This window comes from Fukomys damarensis, unplaced genomic scaffold (assembly GCF_012274545.1).
Source record: "Fukomys damarensis isolate Sample0158 unplaced genomic scaffold, DMR_v1.0_HiC HiC_scaffold_39, whole genome shotgun sequence".
NCBI lineage: Eukaryota > Metazoa > Chordata > Mammalia > Rodentia > Bathyergidae > Fukomys > Fukomys damarensis.
Window position 1 is genome coordinate 41152410 of NW_022900951.1, and position 26001 is coordinate 41178410.

The 26001-nt window shown below is 39.3% G+C and overlaps 1 protein-coding gene across 1 annotated transcript in view; it reads right to left on the bottom strand.

Moving 5' to 3' along the window:
• Slc9a7 (solute carrier family 9 member A7) overlaps window positions 1–25975 on the bottom strand; it is a 139391-nt gene extending 113416 nt beyond the window's left edge. The window contains exon 1 of the mRNA XM_010643485.2: window positions 25723–25975. Within this exon, the coding sequence (XP_010641787.1) occupies window positions 25723–25888 (166 nt within the window). The 5' untranslated portion in view covers window positions 25889–25975. The remainder of the gene's footprint in view (window positions 1–25722) is intronic.
• Between the last annotated feature and the right edge of the window lie 26 nt (window positions 25976–26001).

Consider the following 26001-nt stretch of genomic DNA (forward strand, 5'->3'; position numbering starts at 1 on the left):
ACAAACAAAAAACAGTAAACAGTGACCATTTGTTGAATGACTTAATGAAGAATTTGTTAAAGAAGTTAAAGAACGGGACAATTAGCAACATGAAATAGGAAGAAAAGGACCAAAGGTGTAGGGAAAGTGGGAAGGGTAGGGGAGAGGAAATAAGGGAAAATAAAAAAATATGAGAAAATGAAAAAATGGAAATAAAGTGTTTGTAAACAGGGAGGGGAGGAGGGGGTGAAGGGAGGGCAGGGACAAGGGGAAAAATGAGAACCAAGACGTGTCATGTCAAGGTACAAGATCCCAATAATGAATGTAACTGTACTGTCTACCTAGAATGTACCAATAAATTCAATTTAAAATTTAAAAAAAGAAGTTAAAGAAAAACAATAGAAGTGAACAAATACCTGAAATCTTAAGGAAAATATAAGAAAATAATATATATTAGATTGTAACATAATTCTAATCTTTGCAGAAATACTTGCTATATTAGTATTTATAGCATTACACAAAAAACTTTTAGAGCTGTATTAATTTCTAATTATCTGGTAATGAATCTAGCAGGTGATGGTGCTGAGAAATTAAGTCTGACTCTGATGTCAAACTTTAAAAATATGACTACTTACATTTTCATGTGTATGGATACTGGGGATTGAACTCAGGATCTTCACACTGACCTACATTCTCAGCCCTTTTTAAATTTTTTATTTTGCAACAGTCTCAGTAAGTTTCCCTGGTTGGGCCTGAATTTGTAGTTCTCTTACCTCAGCCTCCCAGAGGGCTGGGATACAGGTGTGTACAACCACACCTGGCACTACTTATATTTTTAATAAAATTATATTTTGGTACTGGGGATTGAACTCAGGACCCTGCACTTGTGAGGCAGGCAGCAGCGCCACTGAGCCAAATCCCCAGCCCAAAAATAAATATATTTTTTGAGACACAGCTTTGTTATATAGCCCACACAGGCCTCAAACTTGTGGAAATCCTCCTGCTTCAGCCCCCCAAATGCCAGGATTATAGGCATGTGCCACCATGCCCGGCCAAAAATAAATATAATAGTAAAGAAAATACAAAATATCTAGGAATAGACATATGTGCAAAATTTAAGAGGAAAACTCAAAACTCCTACAAAGCAACACAAAAGGCTTGAATAACGGAAAGGCACAAGAAGTCCCTGACTAGAAAGAATCAACATCACAAAAGTGATTCTCTCACTCATTGCTATCCTAATTTTAAAAAACACCAAAAGGCATTTAGACAGCAACTAGAGAAACTGATTCTAGAGTCACTTGACAACCCAAACCAGAAGAAAATCGGGGAAAAAGAGTAATGAGAGACACTAGACCTGCCAAATTTTAAAATATATAGTATTCTAAGGCCCCCCACAACAACTGGCACTGTAGTGTTAATTCACAAATAGAGACATAACAATGGACCAAGGCCAAAGTCAAGACATATGCACAGGCATTTAGCATATGATAAAGTATCCCAAATCAGTGGGGTCAATATGATTTTTTTCAACATTGGTATTGGGACACAGAGTAGCTATTTGGGGAGCATCTTAACTTTCTTTTCTTTCTTTCTTTCAGAATTAGAAATTACACCTACAGCCTTCACACCAAGTTATACCCTCAGCCCTTTTTGATTTTTAAATTTTGATACAGGGTGTCACAAAGTCCGGGTTGTGCAAGCTGGGCTCAAGCTTGTGATCTTGCTGCCTCAGTCTCCCAAAATGCCCAGTGGGAACCCATTTCTTAATGAAGTCCAGACATCATCTTAAGAAATTAAAAATTTCTACTGCTTAATAGCAATAACAAACAGGGGGAGCATAAGCAAAAAAAAAAAAAAAAAAAAAAAAAAAAGAAAGAGAGGAGAGCACAGTATAATTCATCACTAATAAAGATCTAATCTCCCTAATGTAAAAAAGCTCCTAAATTCAAGAAAAAGACAAATCCATTTGGGGGAAAAAGACAAATCTAAGTAACTCACAGAAAAATATATAAATAGGATTTAAACTTAGAAAGATATTCATCATTCACTGTCTGCCTCGCAAGCACAAGGGCCTGAATTCGATTCCCAAGACACCATTCTCCCATGCTGACAAAAAATGCCTAAATTTGACAACATGCCTTGTTGGCAAGAGTGGGAAAACAGGCACTTTCTTTCACCGCCAGGGAGAGTGAAAATTGATTCAGTCTCTACTGAGAACAATCTGGTCACATTATCCAAAATACAAACGTATTTACCTTTTAATCCAACAACCCACTTCTAGGAATCTATCCCAGAGATACACTTGCATGTGTATAAGATGTTCAATGTTAGTCAGGTGTGGTTGAGCACTCCTATAATCAGACCACTCTGGGAGGCTGAGGCAAAAAGTTCACAAGTTCAAGCCCAGCCTGGGCAATTTAGCAAGACTGTCTCAAAATAAAAAGTAAAAAGGGTTGGGATGTAGCTCAGTGCAAAGGCCCTGGGTTCAACCCCCAGTACTAAACCAGGGGGAGGCTGGAAACATCCCTAGGGCCCAGAGATAAGGACTGAATTATGTCATGTCCACACAATAAAGCACCACACATCTATAAAAGAAAAGAATGAGAAACAACTCCTTGTACTAACAGAGCAACCATTCTAGGACAACTTAAATGGAAAAAATGCAAAGTGCAAAACAGACCCATGGTATACTACCCTTTGTGACAGAAAACGTAGAACTTAGCACATATATTTGTGTTTACTTGTATTTATGTAAAGAACAACAAACAGTACAATATCAAGAAATTGAGAAAAGGAGTGTACTTCCTTAGTGTCCCTTTCACATTTCATTTATATGTGGGCCATGTAAATACAATACCTATTCAAAAAATTTTAAGTATTTGCAAAAAAAAAAAAACTCCCAAAGCTGGGCACGGTGGCAAGCACTAGTAGTCCCAGCTACTGGAAAGGATTAAGCTCAGCATTTCAAGGACAACCTGGACAATATCTCAAGACCCTGGCTCAAAAGTTTTTTTTTTCAAAAATGACCCAGGAAGGGCAAAACTAGGCAAGACTAAACAATATGCTATTAGGAGATATACACATATATTATAAATCCAGAAAGACTATTTCAACATTTTCCCCATTTCTTCTGTTGTTTTTGAGGTTTGAGTTAACATAATTAAGCGGTAGCTGGATTTGAAGGCTTTTGTTTCCATGGCTACACTCCGGCACAAGAGCTTCCAAAGTCTGTTGTTCTACCTCAGCTCTGCACCGCCCTCCCCACTGGCTTTATGTTTTTTTGTGCTGTTGTCTCTCTCTCTCCTCCTCTCCCTCCCTCTCCTCCTCTCCCTCCCTCCCCCAACCTTTCTCAGCTCTCCCAGCTGTACTCCATTGTTGTTTTTACTTGATGCCTGTTAATTTGGTGGTGGGGAAGTTGGAGATGATGTCAATCTCTGATGTCTGATTAGTTCTCACTATAGGCAACCACTATGAACCTGGATGTGGGAGTTGCGGCCTTCACAAGTATCCTCAACCCTCTTCCTTACTCACTGCTGGGCCTGCACGTATTCTTGTCTTCCCCTGCCAAGAAGAGCTTCTTTGTTTCTCCTGCAGTCCTGCCCCATCTGCAGGGGGTTTCCACCAGCGCCCTCAGTTTCTGCTATCCTTCTTTCCACAGATTAAGACTTTTATTCCCCAGAGGGACTGAGAGATTTGTCTTGGCAGATTTTGGCAGTGCCTGTTATTCCCTTACCTTGTCCAGCAAATGGGGAAGCTTTCTCAGGATTCTCCCAGAAGGAGGGTAAGAATCCCCTACTCCTATGGGCCCCAGTCTCTGAATTTTTTTTTAAATTTCTAGTATACTCTTACTTGCTTATGTGCCATTCAGCAGTATGTGTCCCAGGTAACCAAATATTCAGGTTTATTTTTATTTGATTGATTTTATAGTACTGAGGATTGAACCCAGGACTTCTCACATGCTAGGCAAGCCCTCTATTGCTAAGCTATGACCCCAGCTCTACCCTCCCTTTTAAAATTTTGAGACAGGATCTCACCAAGTTGCCCAGGTTGGCCTTGAACCTTCTGATTCTCCTCCCTGTGTCTACCAAGGAGCCAAATTTACAGGTGTATACCACTGTAGCTTAGGTTTATTTTTGGGATGTCACTGATCTCTCAACCTGATTTGGGAATAGTTGTTTGCCCTGAAACCTTAGTTTTTCTTTGGGTTTAACAAAAGTCATTCATTTACAATTTGTTCAGATCTTTCTTCAGAAATCTGTTTATTAGCTTTTCAAGAATATTTATAGGTAGGCTTTCCCCCGAAGGACTAAATACTTGAAATACTAAAAGACTGTGTCAAATTATAATATATTAACAATCCACTGAACACTTTATTAATCAGACATACATGGAAATTTTAGAAATCCTCACAGTACAGAATGCCATCAGTTTGACAGCTGAGTTGCTATAATGCCAATTAAAGATAGCATTTTTATTAAGTTATATATTCTTCTAATACAGAAATGTTTGATGTTCATCTGGCCTTCTGGGGTAGAAAAAAATTGCTCAACCTGCACAATAACTTGACCTTACATCACTGGCCCAGCCACACCCTCCACTCCAATGGGGGACTGAGAATTGCAGGGGTGTAGCTGCGCTACTCTCCTGGAGATGTGCCTTACAAAAACCCAACTCTAATTTTTCAGGCACTCCTTAATTTCAGAAAATAAAGAAACATCATGAGCAAGCCAAATAACAACGATGCAAAGAGATGAGTACCTTCCCCAGGCAGTTTCCCTGGATGAATTCATCCAAAAGGGGCCTGGAGATGCCAGGGTATAACTGTCCGTGTGGCCCTGTGAAAAAAACCATTCTTACAGAAATACTTACAATTTTGCTTACAAAAAGTAATGTGTACATTAAATTACAATACTAGTTATGCTACAAACCACCTCCCACCATCTCCTCTCCCTATTATACATGAATTCAATAAAATAACATTGATAAATAAGCCTACAAACTAGCTCATGTGACATTTTTAAAGCATACGCTTAATATTTTAAACACGAACAACTGTTCGCCATAATTGCCTCATCCTGTCCTTTAGACCTCCACTGCCAAAACAGCTCCAGCTTGTGCCTCTGCATCTATCTGCCCTGCTACAAGTTTGCTGATAAGGATATTGGATCTTCTGGCCCCTGACCACATAACTTCCCCCCTCCTTCTGGACCATATCCAGATATTGGATATACTGCACACAAGAACAGGTACTCAGTGTGAGGATGGATCTTCATGCCAGTCTTGGACCTAAGTGCCCTCAGATATACTTTCTGCCCTTTCTTTTTCTACTACATATTACAGGGAGGAAAGAAGAGGGAGAGGTATGGTCATGCCTTCAAACTACATTTCCAGGTCCCCTCTCAAGTGGCTACTAGTTACATTCATCCCATGAAAAACACAGATGAGAGACTAGGGGGTGGGAGAAAGGGTGAAGCCAAGGTCAGTCCCTCCTCCTCCTCAGGTGGTAGCTATATATTCTCAATGGCTGAAACTCAAACCAGACAGCCCTGCCTCCGTGCCCTACTGGACAGCCCCAACAATGGTTCCAATTCTTGCCAGGTGACAGCATTCCTGAGTTCTGGTAATAAACTCTACCTTTGCCTTGTGTCAGCCCAAAGAATGACAATGGCTTCCTATTATCATTCATCTCTAGCTTACTTCAAAACACTATATTGGGCTTCTCAGGTCTTCTAAAGCCTTAATTATTGTATTGGCCAGGTTTCCTGTTGCTGAGACACAATACCCAATGCCCAGAACTTAAAGAATAAGAGGTTTACTTTGGCTCACAGTTTTATAGTCCACAGTCAGCTGATTCCAAAGCAGAAACAACATGGTGGAAGAGAGCTGCTTAACTCATGGCATCTGGGAAGCAAAGAGCAGGGAAGAGCACCCACAAAGGAAGAGGCCAGGAACTAGATACTATAGTCTCCAAGGTCATGGACTTATTTCCCACCCAGAGGGTGCTTTACAAATCTGAGAATCTCTCAAGCCAGTCAAGTTGATAATCAAGATTAACAGTCACAGTTACTACTAGTTGCCTCCTACTAAACTACCTGCTTCTTTTTTTCTGACTGAACTGGGAGGACTTCATCTGCCAGGTCAGACCTCTACCCTTCAGCAGATTTCCTAGCAAAGGATAAAAATCACTACAGTTTTAGCATCTTGTCTCTGTCTCCCTTTGGTGCCACTATAAACAGGCTGCACAACACTGCCACTGAAAATAGACAATTCTCTTATTCATACTACTGAAGAGAATCATCCTGGCTCACTCACAGCCTACTCTATTAATGAATGAAATTTTTTCTTTCCCCAGGTCTCTCAGTATCAAATATGTACAGCAGCCAAGAATCCTAGACTAGAAAAAGTCCCTGGGAGGTTTAAGTGTGTATCTGTGTGTATGAAAACATGCCTAGATGCATAAGCATGTGAAGTCTACAGTTCAAGAAAAATAAATATCAAAGGACAGAGTATATGTGTATGTGGGTTATAAAAATAAGAATGATCAAAACTCCACTTTCACTTCCAGACAAAGCAGAAACAGGGACTGAAGTCGTCCTCGTGCCTAAAATAACAACAACAAAAATACATGAAATAATGGTTTTCAAGACAGTAAATATCATGCGATGAAGGACAGTGGTTTCTGAGAGATGGGAAAACAAAAAGTGAGCCCTATGATTGCCCAGCTTACTGCTTGAGAGATATTTAAAGTCACAGAACAGAGAAGGGAAACTGAGACAAAGTCTTCCGGAATTATGAAAGCTGAGAGTCTGGATACTAAGGCCACTGACCTTCTTAGGAGAAAGTACAAAAAAGATCTGCAGAGAGAAAATCCTGGAGAATACCTGGAAGGCCTCTCCCGCAGGTATTCAAGAGAGATTAGCATATGTATATGAAGGCAAATACTGTAACAATCTCCAGGCACTCACAAAGGGCCAGGAATGGTACTAGCAAGAGTGGGAAAAGTCAGGATTCACAAGGCTTTGGGTAAAACAGTCAAGATGGTTTGCCTCAGCAGTGGGACTAATTAGCCCTAGACTGAGAATGGTTCCATCTAAAAATGATAAAATCAAGACCCCAAACAATTTCTAAGCAAATTAACTGAATCGAGGAATAATATTCAAGATGATTTACAGAGCAAAAAATGTCTAGCACCTAACAAAGTCATAGTGTCTGGCATCATATTAAAGATTAGAAGGTATGCAAGAAAGCAGAAAGATATAAGCCATGATTAGGTAGAATAACCAATTAAGTAAAACTGACTTGAATGTTAGAATAGCAAAGAAGGGCATTAAAATAGTTAAAAAATATATTCCATATATCCAAAAACTTAAGCAGAAATACAGATTTTTTAAAGATCCAAATGGAATTTCTGAGAGTAAAAACTACAATGTCTAAAATGAAAAAATAGGAGGAGGGGGTGAAGGGAGGGCAGAGGTAAGGGGAAAAAATGAGAATCAAGATTTGTCATGTAGAGGTACAAGATCCCAAAAATGAATGTAACTGTACTGTATCCCTAAAATGTACCAATAAACTCAATTAAAGCTGAATAAATAAATAAGTAAATAAAATGAAAAAATACACTAGATGGGATTAATACTAGATTAGACATTATGGAAGAAAGGGTAAGTTAACAGGCAGGCATAGCAATAGAAACCATCCAAAATGAAACCACCCCAAAAAGTACCAATGAAATGATCTAATATTTAATTGGAGTTCCTCAAGGGGTGAAGGAAAGGACAGAAAAAATATTAGCCAAAATTTTTCCAAACTTAATGAAAACTGTAAAACCACAGATCCACAAGTCCAACAAATCCCAAACACAAAACATAAAGAAAGCTGCACTGAGTTACAATCAATTACTCATAATGATAAACAGAAAAATCTTTAAAAAACTGCCAGAAAAAAATACATCTTATACACAGAGGAATAAAGACATTCAGAAGAAATTTAATTAAGATAATGGAGGGCTGGGGATTTGGCTCAGTGGTTCTACTGCCTGCTTCGCAAGTGCAAGGACCCAAGTTCAATCCCTGGTACCAAAAAAGAAAAAAAAATTAAGATAAGGGAAGAAAATGAAGAAATAAATCACTCTAGAATTCTAGATAGCATTTTTAATGATTTTTAATTTCAGTGCCCCTTATTTCTGTTAAAAGGAAAATGATACCAGACAGCAATAAGGGATACTGAAATTAAAAATCATTAGAAATGGTGTCTATACATATGTGTATGTAAGATTTTTCTCTTATGATTTATACCTGACTGTTTAAGCAAAAGTAGTAATAATGGAATATGGGTTTATAACCAGTGAAAGTAAAATGCTTAAAAAAGTAACTTACAGGCTTAGAGGGAAGAAATGAGAATACACTACCATAAAATTCTCATAATAATGCTATAATATCACTTTAAGATAGACTGATAAAGATGTATACTATAAATCCTAAAGCAACAACTGAAAAGCAAAACAATGAGTTGTAGCTAATAGGCCACAGGGAAATAGAATGGACTTAAAGATACTGTGCAATCAAAAAGAAGTCAGAAAAGTAGGGAAAGTGAACAAAGAACAAACAAGCAAGTTGGAAACAGAAATCCGATCACAGGTAGCCAGACAAAGTGGTGCATGCCTATAATCCCATGTACTTGGGAGACTGAGGAAAGGGGCTAACTTAGCAAGATCTCCAAATAAAATAGGAAGAAAGGTTGTATCATAGTGGTAAAGTGCTTACTTAATATGTATAAGGCCTTGGACTTGACTCCCCAAGACTGCCAAAATAAATTAATAAATCACAGATTCAAATTTAATGGTATCATTAATCACACAAAATGTAAATGGTCAAAATGTCCAAAATTGGGCTGGGGATTTAGCTCAGTGGTACTGTGCCTGCCTTGCAAGTGCAACGTCCTGAGTTTGATTCCCAGTACCAAAAATAAAATAAAAGTCCAAAATAGGCAAATTCAGAGAGACAGAAAGTGGAGTAGTAGCTAGAGAGATTGGGGAACAATTGTCACTGCTAAAGGATACAAGATTTCTTTCTGGGGTGATGAAAATGTTCTAAAGTTGGTTTTGATGGTATTGCATAATGTTGAATATACTAAAAAAATAAACTGTACACCTCAAATGAACAAACTATATATTATATGAAATATATCTCAAAACAATCCCAATCAAAACACTAGTAAGACATTTTGCAGGGAGAAATGAGCTGACTCTAAAACTTAAATGGAAAGGTAAAAGAACTGGAACAACTAAATCAATTCTGAAAATGCATAAAGTTGGAAGACTTGCATTACCTAATTTTAAGACACACTGTAACACTGCAGCAAGAAAAATAGTGTGGCACTGTCAAAGAGCTAGATGCACAGATCAGGGGAATATAATAGAAAATAAAAAAATAGATCCACACAAATATAGGAAACTGATTTTTTTACACTGTTGCAAATATAAGTCAGTCATCTTTTCAACAAAAATATTAGAACAATTGAACGTCCACACATTAAAAGAAGAATCTCAACATAAACATCATACCTTCTACAAAATTAGCCTGAAATAAATTACAGATCTTACTGTAAAATACAAAGGCATCAAACGTTCAGATGAAAACAAAGGAAACAATCTGTTTGCTTTTTTTGGTACTGGGGATCAAACTCCGGTCCTTGCGCTTGCAGAACCACTGAGCTAAATCCTGGGCCCTAGAAAACAATCTTTTTACTGTGGGATTAGTGAAGAGTTTTTAGACATGATACCAAAAGCAAAACTGATGGGAGAAAACTTTAATAAATTGGACTGCATCAAATTTTAAAGTTCAGCTATAAAAACACTTCAGATGAAAAAAATCTATAAACTAGGAGAAAATATTTGCAAATTATACATCATACATAGGCTTTGCATCCACAGTATACAAATACCCCTCAAAATTCAAAGAAAACTAATTAGACAGAAAACGGGCAAAAGACTTGAAAGGTCACTTCACTAAAGAGGATATGTGAAAGGCAAATATGCACATGAACATGTACTCAAATTAGGGAAATGTAAATTGAAACTACAATGAGACACCGCTACACTCTATTAAACTGGTTAACCTATTTCCCATTTACCCCAAAAGTACTCACCAGGGGCGCTTGCGGCTACAGCGTTTGCCCTGAGATAACTCATTGATTACAATCCTAATGTTACCCTGAAAGTTTGCCACTTTTTAAACATTACAGTGCTGAACTGCTACATCCTGTTCAGGAGGGATAATCCTGAGCACACAGTTCTGTACCCTTCAGACTGATGTTGACTGAAAGAATGCTGGAAACACACCACAAGCCAGGGCAGCAAAGGCTCCAAGGTCATCTGTGCTCTGATGGTGTCACACTTCCTCACCTGTCTGGAAGACATTTCCCCAAGAACATACCACCAACCTCAAGAAACACCATCCAACTGGCTACTGCCACATTTGCTGCTTGCACAATACCAAGGATAACAAGAAGATTCAGGGATCTTCTTTTGTGTAGAGTGTGATGTTCGCCTGTGTGTTGTTCCATGCTTTGAAATTTACCACAGGAAAAAATGTAGTAAATATAGATCATCACATGCTTTTCTGTTATATTCAGATTAGAGACAGGTTCTGTTTAGAAATAACTCTAAGAACAGTTTTATTTTCACACCAAAAATCAGTTAGATTTGCTTTAGCCTCAAAGAGCATGTTTATGAAAAATTAAACAAACGCTGGCAGCCATGCTGTACTTTTTTTTTCTAAGCAGGAAATGAAAGCTATTGACAATACCAGTCTGAAAAGACTGTGGAGCAACTAGAACTCTTTCACAAGCTAGAAGAAATGTACCCTGGACTAGAAGAGTTTAGCAGCTTTATTATGAAATAAAGACATATGTTTACTCTATGACCCAGCAATCCCATTCTGGGGATTTCCAATTCATTTCCAGCCCACAGAAAAATGAAAACTTACACTCCACATAAAAACTTGTACAATAATTTTTGCAATGGCTCTATTCATAATCACCAAAATTGAAAACAATCCTCATATCCATCAACTGGCAAGTGGGTAAATTATGGTACAGCCATAAAATGCAATCCCACAAAGCAATAAAAATGACCTTATTATAAACACATGCAAAAACAAGGGTGAATCTCAAAGGCATTACATTGAATGAAAAAGCTAATCCCAAAACATCACATACTGTATGATTCCATTTATATAATATACTTGAAAAGATAAAACTATAGCAATAAAAAAGATTAGTGATTGCCCGAGTAGACTGATATAGCATGACGTAGTTGTCTAGAGTGACAGAACTAGGTTTTCATCTCGGTTGTGGTTTGGTTATACATATCCATACATAGTTTGTAAAAGCAGAAAAATCTATTTTACTTATCATCACTATAAAAATAATAAATCTAGAAGAGTAATGATTTATTAAAAGAGTGTCACTTAAAAAATTAAGGAACCCTCAAGAACACCAAAAGCTAACAAGCAGTTAACAGCTCATGTTAACTGCAAGAAAAAGTTAACATAGCAAGCCTGATGTTGTTATCTCTAAGAGGATCTGCTTACATCACTGAACCTTGCAACCACTTCTTGGAACTTGGTCTTTGCATATGCCCTAAAGTATTAGTTGACAGGTTGTTTTGTGTGCCTGGAACAATGAATTCTGCTGTACCAGCCTAGGTAGATTATTTTTGTGATTTATAGTGAATACCTGCTTTCCTTCTAAACATCAGGACTTTCAGTAACAGTAACTTTGCAGCCCCCAATAAAATGCCAGTCTTAAGAAAGCTTCCCTAAGCAAAAACCAGTGAGTATGTACTGTTTGAGTATGTGTGTTTAGCTGCTAGAAAAGAGTTGTTCTGTGCAATCTCACTCCCAATTCTCCTACAGCAGAACTCTGGCACCTACTTCTAGACTCTTCCAGACTCCACCCATCATGTCTTTTATCCCTATTGATCCTGCTGTGTCTTTCACTGTAGTAAGTCATAGCCATGTGTACAACTGTCTCTGAATTCCATGAGTCTTTCTAGAAAGTCACCTAATGTATGAGTGGTTGTGAAACATCTAAAACAGTTATCAAATATAAGAGGAATCCTTTCCTCATACCCTTTCTCTGGACCTCTACTTCCTACTCTCCAGCCTCCCCTGGCACCACAAGCAGTGCTACATCCACAGTAGGTATGAACATCTGCATCAGGTCCTCAAAACAGACCCATGTGTCACATTCACATTCCAAATGGAACTTGGGACCTGGTGTAAAAGTTACAATTAGGTTCAGCTGCAAATAGCAGATTCATTTCTCTCTCGCAAGCAGTACAGAAGTATACAATCCAAGACTGGTGTGGAAGCTCTAAGGTATTAGAGTCTTTGGCACCATCTATTTGACTTCTGACAAGAAGTTTTGCATATCCAAGGCTATCTCCTGATTCTTTTTGTTTGTTTGTTTTCGGAGACAAGGTCTCACTATGCAGTGAGACTGACCTGGAACTCACTATGGAGCCCAGGCTGGTCTGAACTCATAGCAATCCTCCTGCCTCAGCCTCCCCAGTGCTGGGATTACAGGCGTGTGCCACCACGCCCAGCTTATCTCCTGATACTTTAGGGCTGCTACAGCTCTAGCCATTAAACCCAGAGTCTAAGAAGCAGAACAAAGACACGTAGAAGAAGATCCCCTGTCTTTTAAGGATATTTTATACAAAGCCCACACAACACTTCTCTTTCTGCCTCTGGCCAGAACTTGGTCCGGCGACTATATCTAGTTGCAAGACAGGTCAGGAAATGTTGTGCTCTCACTGCACAGCTGTATGCTGAGCTGAAAATCAAGATTCTATTGGGGCAATTAAAAGGATAATGGATATTGGAAGGTAACTGCAGTCTCTGCTATCCCTTATTCTACTCTTATGCAGTAATCTAAGAATCAATCTTTTTAATAACTCAAGATAATCTGATGTAAATGTATCATTGTCTAAAATGTGTTTTAATGGTAAATGTGGATGTGGGTAGGAAGAGAAAATTTATTGGCTATAAACCTAAACTCGCTCCAATTAGAAGTTTCTCACTTTCTAGCCTCTCAGAAACATGCACACACACAGTAAGGGCCTACAGTAAACTTAACAGAATACCTTTTGGACATTACTATCTTAGTAACGTGTTAAACAAGTTTAACAAAACACAAGTCTTACCACTGCTCTTCCCTGTAAACTGTAGCACTTCCCCGAAAATATACAGAATCTTAATTTTTTTAAATTCTATATGTTAAGGAGTAAAATGGCTGAATAGGCAGCTCCAAATTCCCATCCCTCTATAGAAACACTACAAACCAAGCAGAAATTGTCTAAACCAATTATGACAGAACTATGGAAAACAGTCAGTGGTTTACAGCAAGCAAGTAAACACTTAAGCAATTACAAGGAAACTTTGAAATGTATTTTTCTGGCATTTTATGTGCCCTTGTTTCATCCCAGCAGTAGACTTAATGACAGCAGCTCACATTTCCAGTGTAGGATCCTGGTCAATGAGCCCAGAGAAAACAATGAAATATTTGAATTTTTTTGTGTTTGTCCATTCTAATATCTTTAGGGACTACCCAAAGGAATGACTGAAGGTGCTCATCTCTGTTTCATCGAACAAGGTCCCCACTCATGGCAGAGAAGCAGAGAAGACACTGTAGAACACTATAAGGTAGGGGGAAAAAACCTGCAGCTAACTTGGATGGAAAGTATGGCCCATTTGAAGAGAAAATAAATGAAAAGAAACTGTTATGGCTTATATCTAGATGTCCCCTCCCCCAAGCCTCATGTAGGTATGGCTTTTTTGTAGGTGGCTGGTTCCAGGATGTTTGCTACTATGGTCAACAATGTGATGCTAGGATTAAGGCTGCCCCACCCTGGGTATGAGTGCTACTGGTAAAATATATGAGACAGAAAGAGAGTCACTGCTAGTCACTTGTGGCCCATTGCTTTTTGTTTGCTGCTGCTTCACTATTTCTCTGCTTTGCTGCTTTCTGCCCACCATGAACTATTTCTCCTCTGTGATGCCCTTCTGCTGTGCTGCTCTGCCTTGGAGCCAGCTAACTATGGGCTTCAACCTCTACAAACTATGAGCCAAAATAAACCTTTCCTCCTTTAACTTTTAGTGTTGAGTATTCGGTTTCAGCAATGAGAAAAGTAACTAAGAAACCATCTCTGAGATAGTTGAGACACTGGACATATTAGATAAAAACTTTAAACCAACTACCTTAAATACATTTATAGAACTAAAGGAAACCATGGACAAAGCAGCAAAACAATGTCTGAACAAAATAAGAACATCAATAGAGACAGAAATTATACAAGCACTAGAATTTTAGAATTGAAAAGTACAGTAACTTAAATGAAAAATTGACTACAGGGGCACACCACATTTGTACAGTCAGTAGAAAGAATTAACAAACTACAAGAAAGTGACTTTATCAAACCTGAGCAGAAATATATATATATAAATGAACAAAACATAAGGGACCTGTGGGACAACATCAAGTGGACCAACATTTACACTATGAAAATTGTAGGAAAACAGAAAGAATATCTGAAGACACAATGGCTAGAAAGTTCCCAAATTTGATGAAATACATGAATCTATACATGCAAGAAGTTCAAGAATCTCCAAGCAGGATTAACTCCAAGTGATCTACACTAAAACACATTATGATGGAAGCCAGGGACAAAATCTTAAAAGTAGCAAAGAGAAGTGACTTGCCATATACAAGGAATTATTTTTTGTTATATAAAAACTGGTTTCCCAACAGAAACCCTGGAAGCCAGAAGGAAAGTGAGATGATATTTTCAAAATGCTGAAAGAAAAAAAATACTATAATCTGTCAACCAGGAATTCTGCATTTGGCAAAATTCCTCAAGAATGAAGAAGTTAAAAAATTCCCAGATAAAGAAAAGTTAAGTGAGATAATTACTATTAAACCTGCCCTACAAAAAATGTTTAGGGTTTCTCAGTCTGAAGAAATGAAAAGACACTAGTGATAGCCACAATGAAGAAATAAAGAGCATTGTTTTAAAAATAACAGGTAAACGTAAAATCTTTTGGCTTGTAACTCCTTCTATCTGTATGATTAAAATGGCAAATGCAGAAAAACTAATTATAAACCTATGTTAATGGGCACACAATATATAAAGATAAATTTTGACAATAATAATATAAAAAGACACATGCAGAGATATATAGGAGCAAAGTGTTTGCATACTGTTTAGTTTTAAGGTGGATTTTTCCCTGCAGATAGAATCATGCATTAAAAGACACTATCAACACAATGAAAAGGCAATTTGCAGAATGGGAGCAAAAACTTGCAAACCACAGATCTAAAAAGTAATTAAAATGCAGAATATACTAAGAATTACCATGACTCAAGAACAAAAACAACAACAAAGAACCCAATTTGAAAATAGGCAAAGGACTTTAATAGACATTTCACTGAATAAGATATGCAAATGGCCAATGAGTACACAAAAGGATGCTCATCATTAGTCATTAGGGAAGTACAAATCAAAGACACAATGAGATGCCACTTTAAGTCTAATAATGTAGCTATAATTTTTTAACTGGGAGAAAAAACAAGTGTTGGAGAGGATGTGAAGAAATTGGAACACTTGTACATTGTGGTGGGAATACAAAATGGTACAGCTGCTGTGGAAAACAGTTTGGCAGTTAGTTACTCAAAAAGTCAAAGAATTACCATATGACCCAGCAATTCCATTCCTAGGTACATTCTCTAAAGAACTGAAAACACAGACTTAAAAAAAAAACTACATATAAATGTTCATAGCAGCATAATTTATAACAGCCCAAATGCCCATCAACTGATGAATACAGAGAAATATATATATGACACACATATATACGTACAGTATTTGAGTACTGTTCAGCCACAGAAAGGAATGAAGTTCATACCTGTGCTATACAACATGGGCGACAGTCTTACTTTCCTCATCATTGGGACACAATAACCCACACTCAAAAATTAAAAGAGGACAGGTTTATTTGGGCTCATGTATTTAGTTCCTAGCTGGCCAGCTCCAAGGAAGAAAGACATGGTGGAGGGGTCTGGCAGAAGAAAACTGCTCAGGTCATGGTAGCCAGGACGCAAAGGGAAGGGCCAGGGATATACCTTGCTGGACCATGTCCCCCAGGATCCACTTTCCTCTTCTTACCAGACACCACCTAACAGTAAGCCAGCTGTACCACCCTGAAAATCCAATCACCTTCCACATACATGAAGCCTTGGGGGCTATTTTAGATTTGGATCTTAACAGTGAATCTTGCAAAATTGTGCTGAGTGAAATAAGCCAGATTTTAAAATATGACATGAAATATCTAGGCAAATTCATAGAGACAAAAAGTATTTTGGGGGCTGGAAGGAGGGAAGAATAAGAGTACCTTATTTTTTGATAGAACAGAATGCATTAAACAAGTATTTCTGGAGCATCTGTAATGTGTCAGGAACTGTTCTAGGGGCTGGGGAAATAGCAGAAAACTTAAAACACTGCCTGCCCAGAACTTACATTTCAATGTATATTGTAAACACTCACCAGAAGATTCACAACTAACAGTCAGAGTAGACACAGGAGAGCTGCACAGGCCCCGCCTGTGGGTAGTGAGGTCAAGTGATGAAAAAACTTTTATGCAACTTCTCACACCAAGAAGGCCTGGCACAACAACTTTGGGCATGTATTAACATTCTTCCCCTGGGCCGGGGATTTAGCTCAGTGGTTCTGCCACGTGCCTCACAAGCACAAGGAAGCGAGTTCAATTCCTGGTACCAAAAAAAACAAAAAATCTTCCCCTAAAACAACAGCCTTCTGTGATATCAATGAAGCACCTGGAATGTGACCTTTGGAGGCTTCTTGCTCCCACTTGCATTTAAGACCCTCAGACTAATCTAGCATAGGAAAACCAAGACTTCCATGCTAGCCAGCCTCAGTCCACGCAGCTCTGCACAGAAGTGTAGGGAGGGTCACCTTCCTTTGTCTTACACACTGGGCACTGACTTCCCTCAGTTACCTCATGGAAACAGGTAACGGGGTAGTATTCAGGTTCTACTGTATCTTGGCCAAATATATCCTAAACCATAATGATCTGATCCCTTCATAGATCCCTACTTCCCAATTTCAAATTTGTGACTCTGAACAAAGGAGGTCCTTGACCTGAGTTTCAGTTTCTTCACCTGGCAAAATGGGACCAATAAAAAGGTCTTCATACATTTGATGTGAAGGTTAAATAGCTCAAAGTATCCAGAATATTTAAGATGGTACCTGGCTATTCTAAAAGATTCTCAATAAACACTTGCTATTTTTTTTCATTACAGAAAACATAGTGAATGTATCTGAATGGTAAAAGATTAAATATTTTTATTTGTAATTACCAAAACTTGAAATAACCAAGATGTCCTTCAGTAGTGTAAAATGTGTGAACTGTGTGACATATCCAGAAGATGGAGCACACTGCTAAGGGAAGCAACCAATCTGAAATAGCTCATATTGTATGATTCCAACTATATGACATTCTGGAAAAGGCAAAATTATAGAGACAGTGAAAGGATCAGTAGTTAGCTGCCAGAAAGGGAGGGATGGGATGGGAGAGGGAGGGATGAACAGGAAAAGCACAGAGGGTTTTTTAGAGCAGTGAAAGCACTCTGTAGGATATAATAATGGGGGCTTCATGTTATACACTTATCCAACTCCACAAGATATATAGCACTAAAAATGAACCCTAGGGGCCGGGGATTTAGCTCAGTGGTTCAACTGACTGCCTTGCAAGTACAAGGACCCGAGTTCGATCCCTGGTACCAAAAAAAAAAGAACCCTAATACAAACTATGGATTTGGAGTTATAAAGTTATGTTAATGTAGGTTCATCAACTATAACAAAATGTACCACTCTGGTGGGGAAATTCTGATAGTGGGGGAGACTGTGCAAGTTTGGGATTGTAAAATATATAACTCTGTTATCTGCTCAGTTTTCTGTGAATATAAAACTGCTCTTAAAAAGTCCATTTTAAAACCTGATAGTACTAAGTCTATAATTTCAGCATGCAAAAACACAAGCTCCTGATTTGTTAAATTTCTGGGGCCCACCCCAGACTCTCCCTACTTTTGCTTCCACAGTAGCTGGGATTACAGACATTCACCACCATGTCTGGTATAGTTTATCAACAACCAACACAAAAAAACAAATCACATGCAAGTCCCACTACCTACTTCTCTTTTCTGGATTACGTATGACAAAGTATTCATCAAATACTGTGACAGAGTGTGGCTGGCTGCTTTCCAAACCTAGTCCTCTTCCTCCAACTACACTACATTTCCCTGGCTCCTTTCCAATAGCCTTGTGGCCAAAATTCTATCCAACAGAAATGGACAAGCAATGTGCAACATTTGCATGTTTAGCACATGTATCTTCTCCCATATGATCTTCCTTATCTTTCCTCATTTATTAGCAGTAGTGAGAGGACTCCAAGCCCCAGGAATGGGGATGCCATAAGATGGAGGCACACAGTCCGAGAATCACAATGTGGACAACCCCAGCTAGTCCTCTGCACTGATCTACAACATGAGTGAAAACAGGAATTTCTCTTATGTTAGATCACTGAAAGACGGGGTTCGTTTAAAAACTAGGATTACATTAACACAAATATCTAAACTGATAAAAGGCCAAGGAGCAAACTTTAACCAAAAAGGTCTCTAAGCATATACTCTCTTGTAAGAAAAGCAGAGGCATTTTGGGGGGGAGCAGTACCGGGGATTGAACTTGGGTCCTTGTGCTTGTAAAGCAGGCAGTAGAACCACTGAGCTAAATCCCCAGCGGCAATTTTTAAAAAGACATATAAACTTGAAAATCAAAAAATGAAGTTAGAAAGAAGTTACTGAGCTGGGGACTTAGTTAAGTGGTTCTGCCGCCTGCCTCACAAGTGCAAGGACCCAAGTACGATCCCCGGTACCAAAAAAAAGAAGTTACTGATTCTTAAAATAAGTAAGTCTAACATCATCTCCTGTAAGGTAATATCTGTGAGAGTTTAATGAGAGTAAGAGACATAAGGTACGCAGCCTCACCCATACAACCTTTCAGACAGGGAAGCTAAGAAGTTACCGGCTAACAAGTTAACAGACAGGTTAGCTTCTTTCCCAATGTATTCTAATTAAAAATTTTTCAAAACATACAAAAATGTTGAGGCGGAGCATAATACATACCCTTTCATGCACCATTCTAGATTTAACAATTATTAGTGTGTTGCCACATATATTTTCCCTATATAATGGGGTATGTGTATTTTTGAAGGAACTTTTTGAAAATTTGTATACATTAGCACTCATATACTTCACCCCAACTGAGCCTGTATCTCCATAAGTACATTTCCCTACGTTACCTCAATTATCCTAAGAAAAATAATAGTAATTCCCTAACACTGCATCATCAAATACTCAGTTGACATTCAAATATCCATAATTGTTCCTAAAACATCATTTATACTTCATATTCATGATGCAAGAACCAATCAAGTTTCCTGTGCTATGTTTAGTTATGTCTCTTTGGTCTCCCTTAATCTAGAACAAGCCCCCTGCCTTTCTATTTCCCTTGATGTTGACTTTTTGAAGAGACCAAATTTGAAGACTGCCCCATGTTCTGGATTTGTCCAATTGCTTTCTTATGGTGTCTTAGAACTTGATTTTCTACCTCCTGCATTTCCTGTAAACTAGAAGGTATATCTACATCCATGATTAAATTCAGATTAAACATTCAGGGGAAGGGCTGGGGATTTAGCTCAGTGGTGCTGCTGCCTGCCTTGCAAGCGCAAACCAGAAACAAAAATAGGGGAAGAAAACTACACAAGTAAAACTATATGTTTCTTGTTGCATCACAGATAATCCCAGGATGAGTATGGACAAATCCAAAGACGTGGTTATGAAAGTGACTGTAAAACCTCCCTGTAAATGAACCTTCTTTCCTTTGCAATAGGCAAACAATCTGTGGTGTGATACTCAGCACTATGCAAGCATCGTGTTTCCCAACAATCTTTTACCTCTGGCTCTGGAAGTCACTGGAAACCGCTGTCTAAATCAGCTATTAGCGAAGGATGGAAAAATGGTGATTTTCTACTTACAATATTGCAAAAAAGTAAATTTTTAAAAGTATTAATAAATACTTTCAGGAAAGTAATTTGTCTAATTTTTTAAGACATAAACATTTCACCCCTACTTATAATTTTCAAATAAATAAAAGTATCTTTTATGTTCAGAGATTCTTTAAAAACATTTCAGGGCTGGATGTGGTGGTGCACTCCTGTAATCCCAGCACTCGGGAGGCTGAGGCAGGAGGATCACTGTGAGTTCGAGCCCAGCCTGGGCTGCATAATGAGTTCCAGGTTAATCTCAATTACATAGTGAGACCCTGTCTCAAGGAAAAAAAAAAGCATTTCAGCACCCAAATAAAACGTTATCCAACCACATAATTCAGATTTCTAATGCATTTTTGTTGCATAAGTTATTTGCTTTAAGTGTTTAAATTGCAAAAGTAACAGCTGGGATTGTAGCTGGGTGGTAAACTATTTACTTAACAAGCCAAGGTCCTAATTTTGATCTCCAGCTACCACAAAAAAAGAAAGGAAGGAAGGGAGGTATTAGTATGCATTAAAGAAAATTCAGGCCATTCAGAAGAATATAAAAAAAGAAGTACCATCTCCTCCCTCCCTCTCGCTCAACAACTGATCCAACTCCCAAAAGATAACTCATCGCTAAACTTGGATATCCTTCCCAAAAAAGCACATACGTCTTGTATAAATAGTAAGTATATTTATACATACCTATACATGTTTATATGTATGTATTTATACATACCTATACATGTTTATATGCATATATACATATATAACATATATACTTATATGTATAGGATAGATAATGTTCTGCACCTTGGTAATTCTACAACAGTCTCACTGGGTCAGTTGCCTTCAAAGGACATCTCAAAAGACCTCTTTTTGGCCAGAGATTTAGCTCAGCGGTTCGGTGGCCTGCCTCGCAAGTGCAAGGACCTGAGTTCGATCCCCAGTACAAAAAAAAAAAAACTCTTTTTATCGGCTGCATAGTATTCCTTAAGGAGAATATAATATAACTTACACAGTCCCCTCCTGATGAGTATTGCAACATTTTCTGCTGCAACAAATATTGCCACCTATCTAATTTAATATCCTAATGCAAATGTTTCTGAAAGATACAGTATAACAACTGAAAGTACTGGATATATGGGGATGGTAGATGTATTATAGATTTTTCTAGGAATTAATAAGTAGTCCACCAAACATACAAAACATACACAGTTCTACTCACTCCTACTCACTGTGTCATAATGCACTTTAAAATTATAGCAGGGCTGTACTGAACAAACCTTGTAAGGAGCAAAGCTTGCGAAAGAATCACAAAGTCTAAAGTGAGAATAGGAGCTAATATTTACCAAGTGCTTAACTTCCAGACACTGCACTTGACCCTTTAGATAGCTCAACAATACTGTGAGTAGCATCAACTCCATTTTCTAAAAGAGGAACTAAGGTTCAGAGAGTTTACTCAAGACGATATAGCCTTATAAGTATCAAGACTAGTATTTGAGCCCAGGGTAAATGGCACCAAAGCAAGACCATATAGAGCTGCCAAAACCGGGGCCAAAATGAGAAACTCGCAGGCTCAAATGTTAATTTCATGCTACCGCAAAAGTCTTAGTTGGCCCTTTCAGACTTTACCTACAAACCCACTCTTAGGCTATGCTTACCAATCCAGCTCCAACCCAGCAAGAGAGCACAATAAGCCCACGATCCGCAGGACTCAGAAGGGCTGACCAATGTGTCCTTCAGAACATTGACTGATAGGCAGGGAGGAGGGGAAGTGAGAAACAGATGGTGGGCTAGCGTGGCAGTGTCAGATATTTTGGACCCGTGTCAGTTATCACAAAAACATTATGGAGGAAGTAGAACTATTGTACACAAGAGAAAGAACCACATTTAACTGACACAGTCTGTTTATGCCACCTTTCCTTGCCTCAAACACTTGCTACTTCTGCTGCATAAACATGCAGTCCCAGTAACTTCAGGATGGCACTTAATCACACACAAAGTCAGCTGAGAGCTCCCCAGTCTGACAAAACTGGTTAGACTGGTATCAGGCTAGTTCTCTGCCCAGCTGCCTGCAGCTGGCATGGCAAGGTCTGGGGGCTGCTTTCAACTTCCCTGGAAGGTCAGGTCTGTGGCCACCTTCTCTTGTAGCTGCCTTGGCCTGTTTTCAGAGAAGAGTGCTTAGAACTGTCCCTTGGTGGTTGGGAGGGATCCTCTCCACCATCATCATCATCCTCTCTTCATGTCTTCAGCTCCTTTGCACACAGCGAGAGCTTAGTGTGGGGTCTGTTCGTGCATACCACTCTTTAAAAAAAAGCAACTCTTTCCTGGGAACAACAGGGTAAGGAGAAGGAAGGAGAGAGTGAGAGGCAAGAAAATGTTTGCCTCTTTTCCTGTTTTGTTTCCATCTCAGGAGCAAGGCTCCAGAAGTTCCATGTAGAATCAACAATTGAAAGGTCACTGAAAACTGATACTGTAACATAATATGATTTAAATAGAGAGAAGTAGGTGGCAAATTGAGGCAACTGATTTCAAGAATACCTTAAAATGCCAACAAAGGTGACATAAAACAGAGGCATGAATGCATGAGTAGTTGATTCCACTTCCATAGTTCAAAAATCAAAAAGCACAAAAGGGTACCTAGCATGCAAAAGTACAAAAGGGCGCATATTCCTATCTCACATTCAGCTACTCCCTCCACCCCACACCTGCAGAAACCAATGTACCTAGTCTACTGCACGTCCTCGTACAGATATTTTACGACTATACCAGCTTATATATGGATGTCTTTTAAATACTGAAGACACACCACTCAAACTGACATGTCACTTCAACATAAAAAGGTGATGGAGGGCTGGGGGTATAGCTCAGGTGTGCAGCACCTGCCTGGCAAGTGCAAGGGGCTAGGTTAGATCCCCAGCACTACAAAAGAAAATTAGAAGAAAAAGCAGCAGAAATTAGACTTTCTTAAATTGTTTCAAACAAATGGTTTTTAAATCCACAGTTAAACTCCTTTATTAATAAAAATTTGCCAATATTTAAAAGTTAAATGTTTGTCTCCATAAATTAAGTCGATTACCAAGCACACAGTGAATATCTAACAAATTTCCTTAGGTCTTTGTATTCTTTATTACTCAGAACCAAGAGGAGGATTACTCACTTCCTCTACTGATATTGAGAAATAAAATCTGATTTCTTGCTATTTAAAAAGAGAAGTTCAGAAGTATCTGTACCACATTCACTTAAATGTTCAAAGATTTGCTTGACTGTAGTAATCATCTCACATGTTGCTTTAAGTGAAGCACGTTTTAAAAAGATTGTGAAACTGATCAAAATCCCCATCTCAATAATCTTTAGTACGTAAAAACTAATTAGATAATCAAAAAATATACGAATTCAGAATGGAGGAGGGCTTGAAAAAAAAGCAAAATATTCCTGAGGAAAAAAGAAATATGTCTTCACACAATTACAATCTACATCAAAACAGCATTCAGTATAACCTAAGACATCACATACTGACAAAGTAAATATCTTTATACATTTAAAAGTAACATCGAGACAGAAAAATACACAACAAAATTACACAGGAAACCTCTGAGATGATATTACGTTTTCTGAATCACTGTGAAGTAAATCAGATCTGTAACATGATTGGGACATGGGAGCATGACCCTAAAGACTAAAAGGTTGAGAAGAGTTTTAAAAGTACGTATCAGCAAAGGAAATTTCCACTGTCATGGGTAAGCCTTAAGATAAACAGTAGGTGACTGAATTCTTAAAAACATGGCATACTCCTCTGAAAAAAAATTTTTTTAAATCCCTGTTTATTTTCTAAACCCCTGAGCAGGTATTTATGGGCCTGCCAAATTTACTTTTTTTTTTCTGTATCAGGGATTGAACTCAGGACCTTGCACTTGTGAGGCAGGCAGCGGCACCCTGAGCTAAATCCCCAGCCTCAAATCTACTTATTTCATATTTCCTTGAAGGAATTGAGTCTAGGGTCTTTAAAATAAATATATTTCCATGATTATGCATACATGTATAAAGGCAGTCTTTATTTGCAACATAGCTCAAGACAATCACCTGAATTGACAATGTGCTACAATTGCCTACTCACTATTTGCTCAGGAAACCTCCAGGCTTACCTGGCACCCTGGCATCAGTCATTTGTCACCAAATGACACAAACTACGGGGCTGACGAACAGCCAGGTCTGGAAGCCAAAGTCTGTCGTAAGTCCTACAATTTGCAATAACCTACTGTGTTTTAGACCTAGTCCTATTTCAATTCAGTATCTGTTTAGGCCACTGCTTCTTCAAAACTGGAGGGCTTCTGACAGCACTTGCCCCTTATGTGGTTTGTTTGAAAAGGTCTGGTGGCCAGGAGCCCAGGCTGTCAACAACCAAGCAAGAACCAGAGAAACAAGGCCCAGAACCAAGGATAATTTTCACATTAAAGATTAAGGTGTCAGCTTTCCACTCTCTATCAGGGAGCCCTAGATGGAAATTGAGTGGAGAGATCTTTCCAGTATAAGCGATGAAGTAAAATGCTCTCTCTTGGGAACAGTCCTGAAGTGGTTATCTATTTCACCGGAGGACGCAAATGTAGGCTTTAATGACGCTGAGTTAAACTCAAAAAGAGAACACATGTCTCTAGTTTGGAGGCAAGGGAGTGTGGGGCGGGCATTGAGGAGGGAGAGGGATGATTCGTATTATTAATGAGATTTGTGCTGACCACCATGCATGTAACACACTGTGTCCTATTAAATCCAGAAAACGACGGTGGCATCGGCCCATCCCTTTAACAACAAAAGAAAGCTGACTCCAGAATAAAAACCACTACTTTTCCTCCGCACTCGGAAATGCATGTTCAAAATCATTCCATGTTACCATTTTAGGAATACAAAAGCTCCTCTTTGCTTAAGGAAAGCAAGTAGCTGGATATAACTTCCCACTGGAACATAAAGGTAGGACATATACCTGTCTCCATCTCTAGGCCTGACATGATGGAGCCACCACTCTGGGTCCTGGATCAAGCTCACCGTTTCACAGCAGTTCCGTGCTCTGGCTTTATCAAGAAGAGACCTGGGAAAACAGATCTCAGAAGTGGGCGCCTACTCAGGCTGGCCATGGATGTGCCACCCAAAAGAGCCAGTCACCCCATACCCAAGCTGAGACACCTTCAGCCCTCCTCCTCACCCTACTGAGGCCTGACCTCTGGGGTGGCGTGGTCCCCTGGGACCAGCCGCTGCACGCAGGCACACTTATCTGTGGAGCTGAATAGGGGGGTGGGGGTGATGGAGAGGGGTGCAGAAGAGACAGAGAGGGGCGGAAGAAACCGAGGCACCTCTGTGCCTTTCATCTTCCTGGGTGCTCAGTGAAGAAATGTCAAAACGGAGTGGAATTTTTTTTAACAGTGGTAGAACGCCAGAAAATGCAGACAGTTGACCTTGGGAGCCCACACCATCGCAGCGGGAAACGCGAAAGAAACGAAGCACGTTGGCAAGTGAAGGGGGAGCGCAGCGGCCCCGCCGCCCAGGGCTGTGGGGGTGGGGACGCAGAAGGGGTGCTCACCGTAGATCATGGCCAGTCCGGTCTCGTGCAGGAAGCGCACCCGGCGGTGCTTGAACAGCCAGATGGTGAGGATGGTGAGGGTGAGCAGCAGGATGAAGGTGAGCAGGCTCACGCTGTCCTGCCGGTGGCTCTCCTCCGCCTCCTTCTCAGTTGCGAGCTCCTCCATGGCGCTACTGTCCTCGGCCGCCGCCCTAGCAGAGGAGGCCGCGGCCCCTGCACGCAGCCCCCGACCCAGGAGCAGCGGGAGCAGCGGCAACAGTAGCAGCCGCGGTGGCAGTG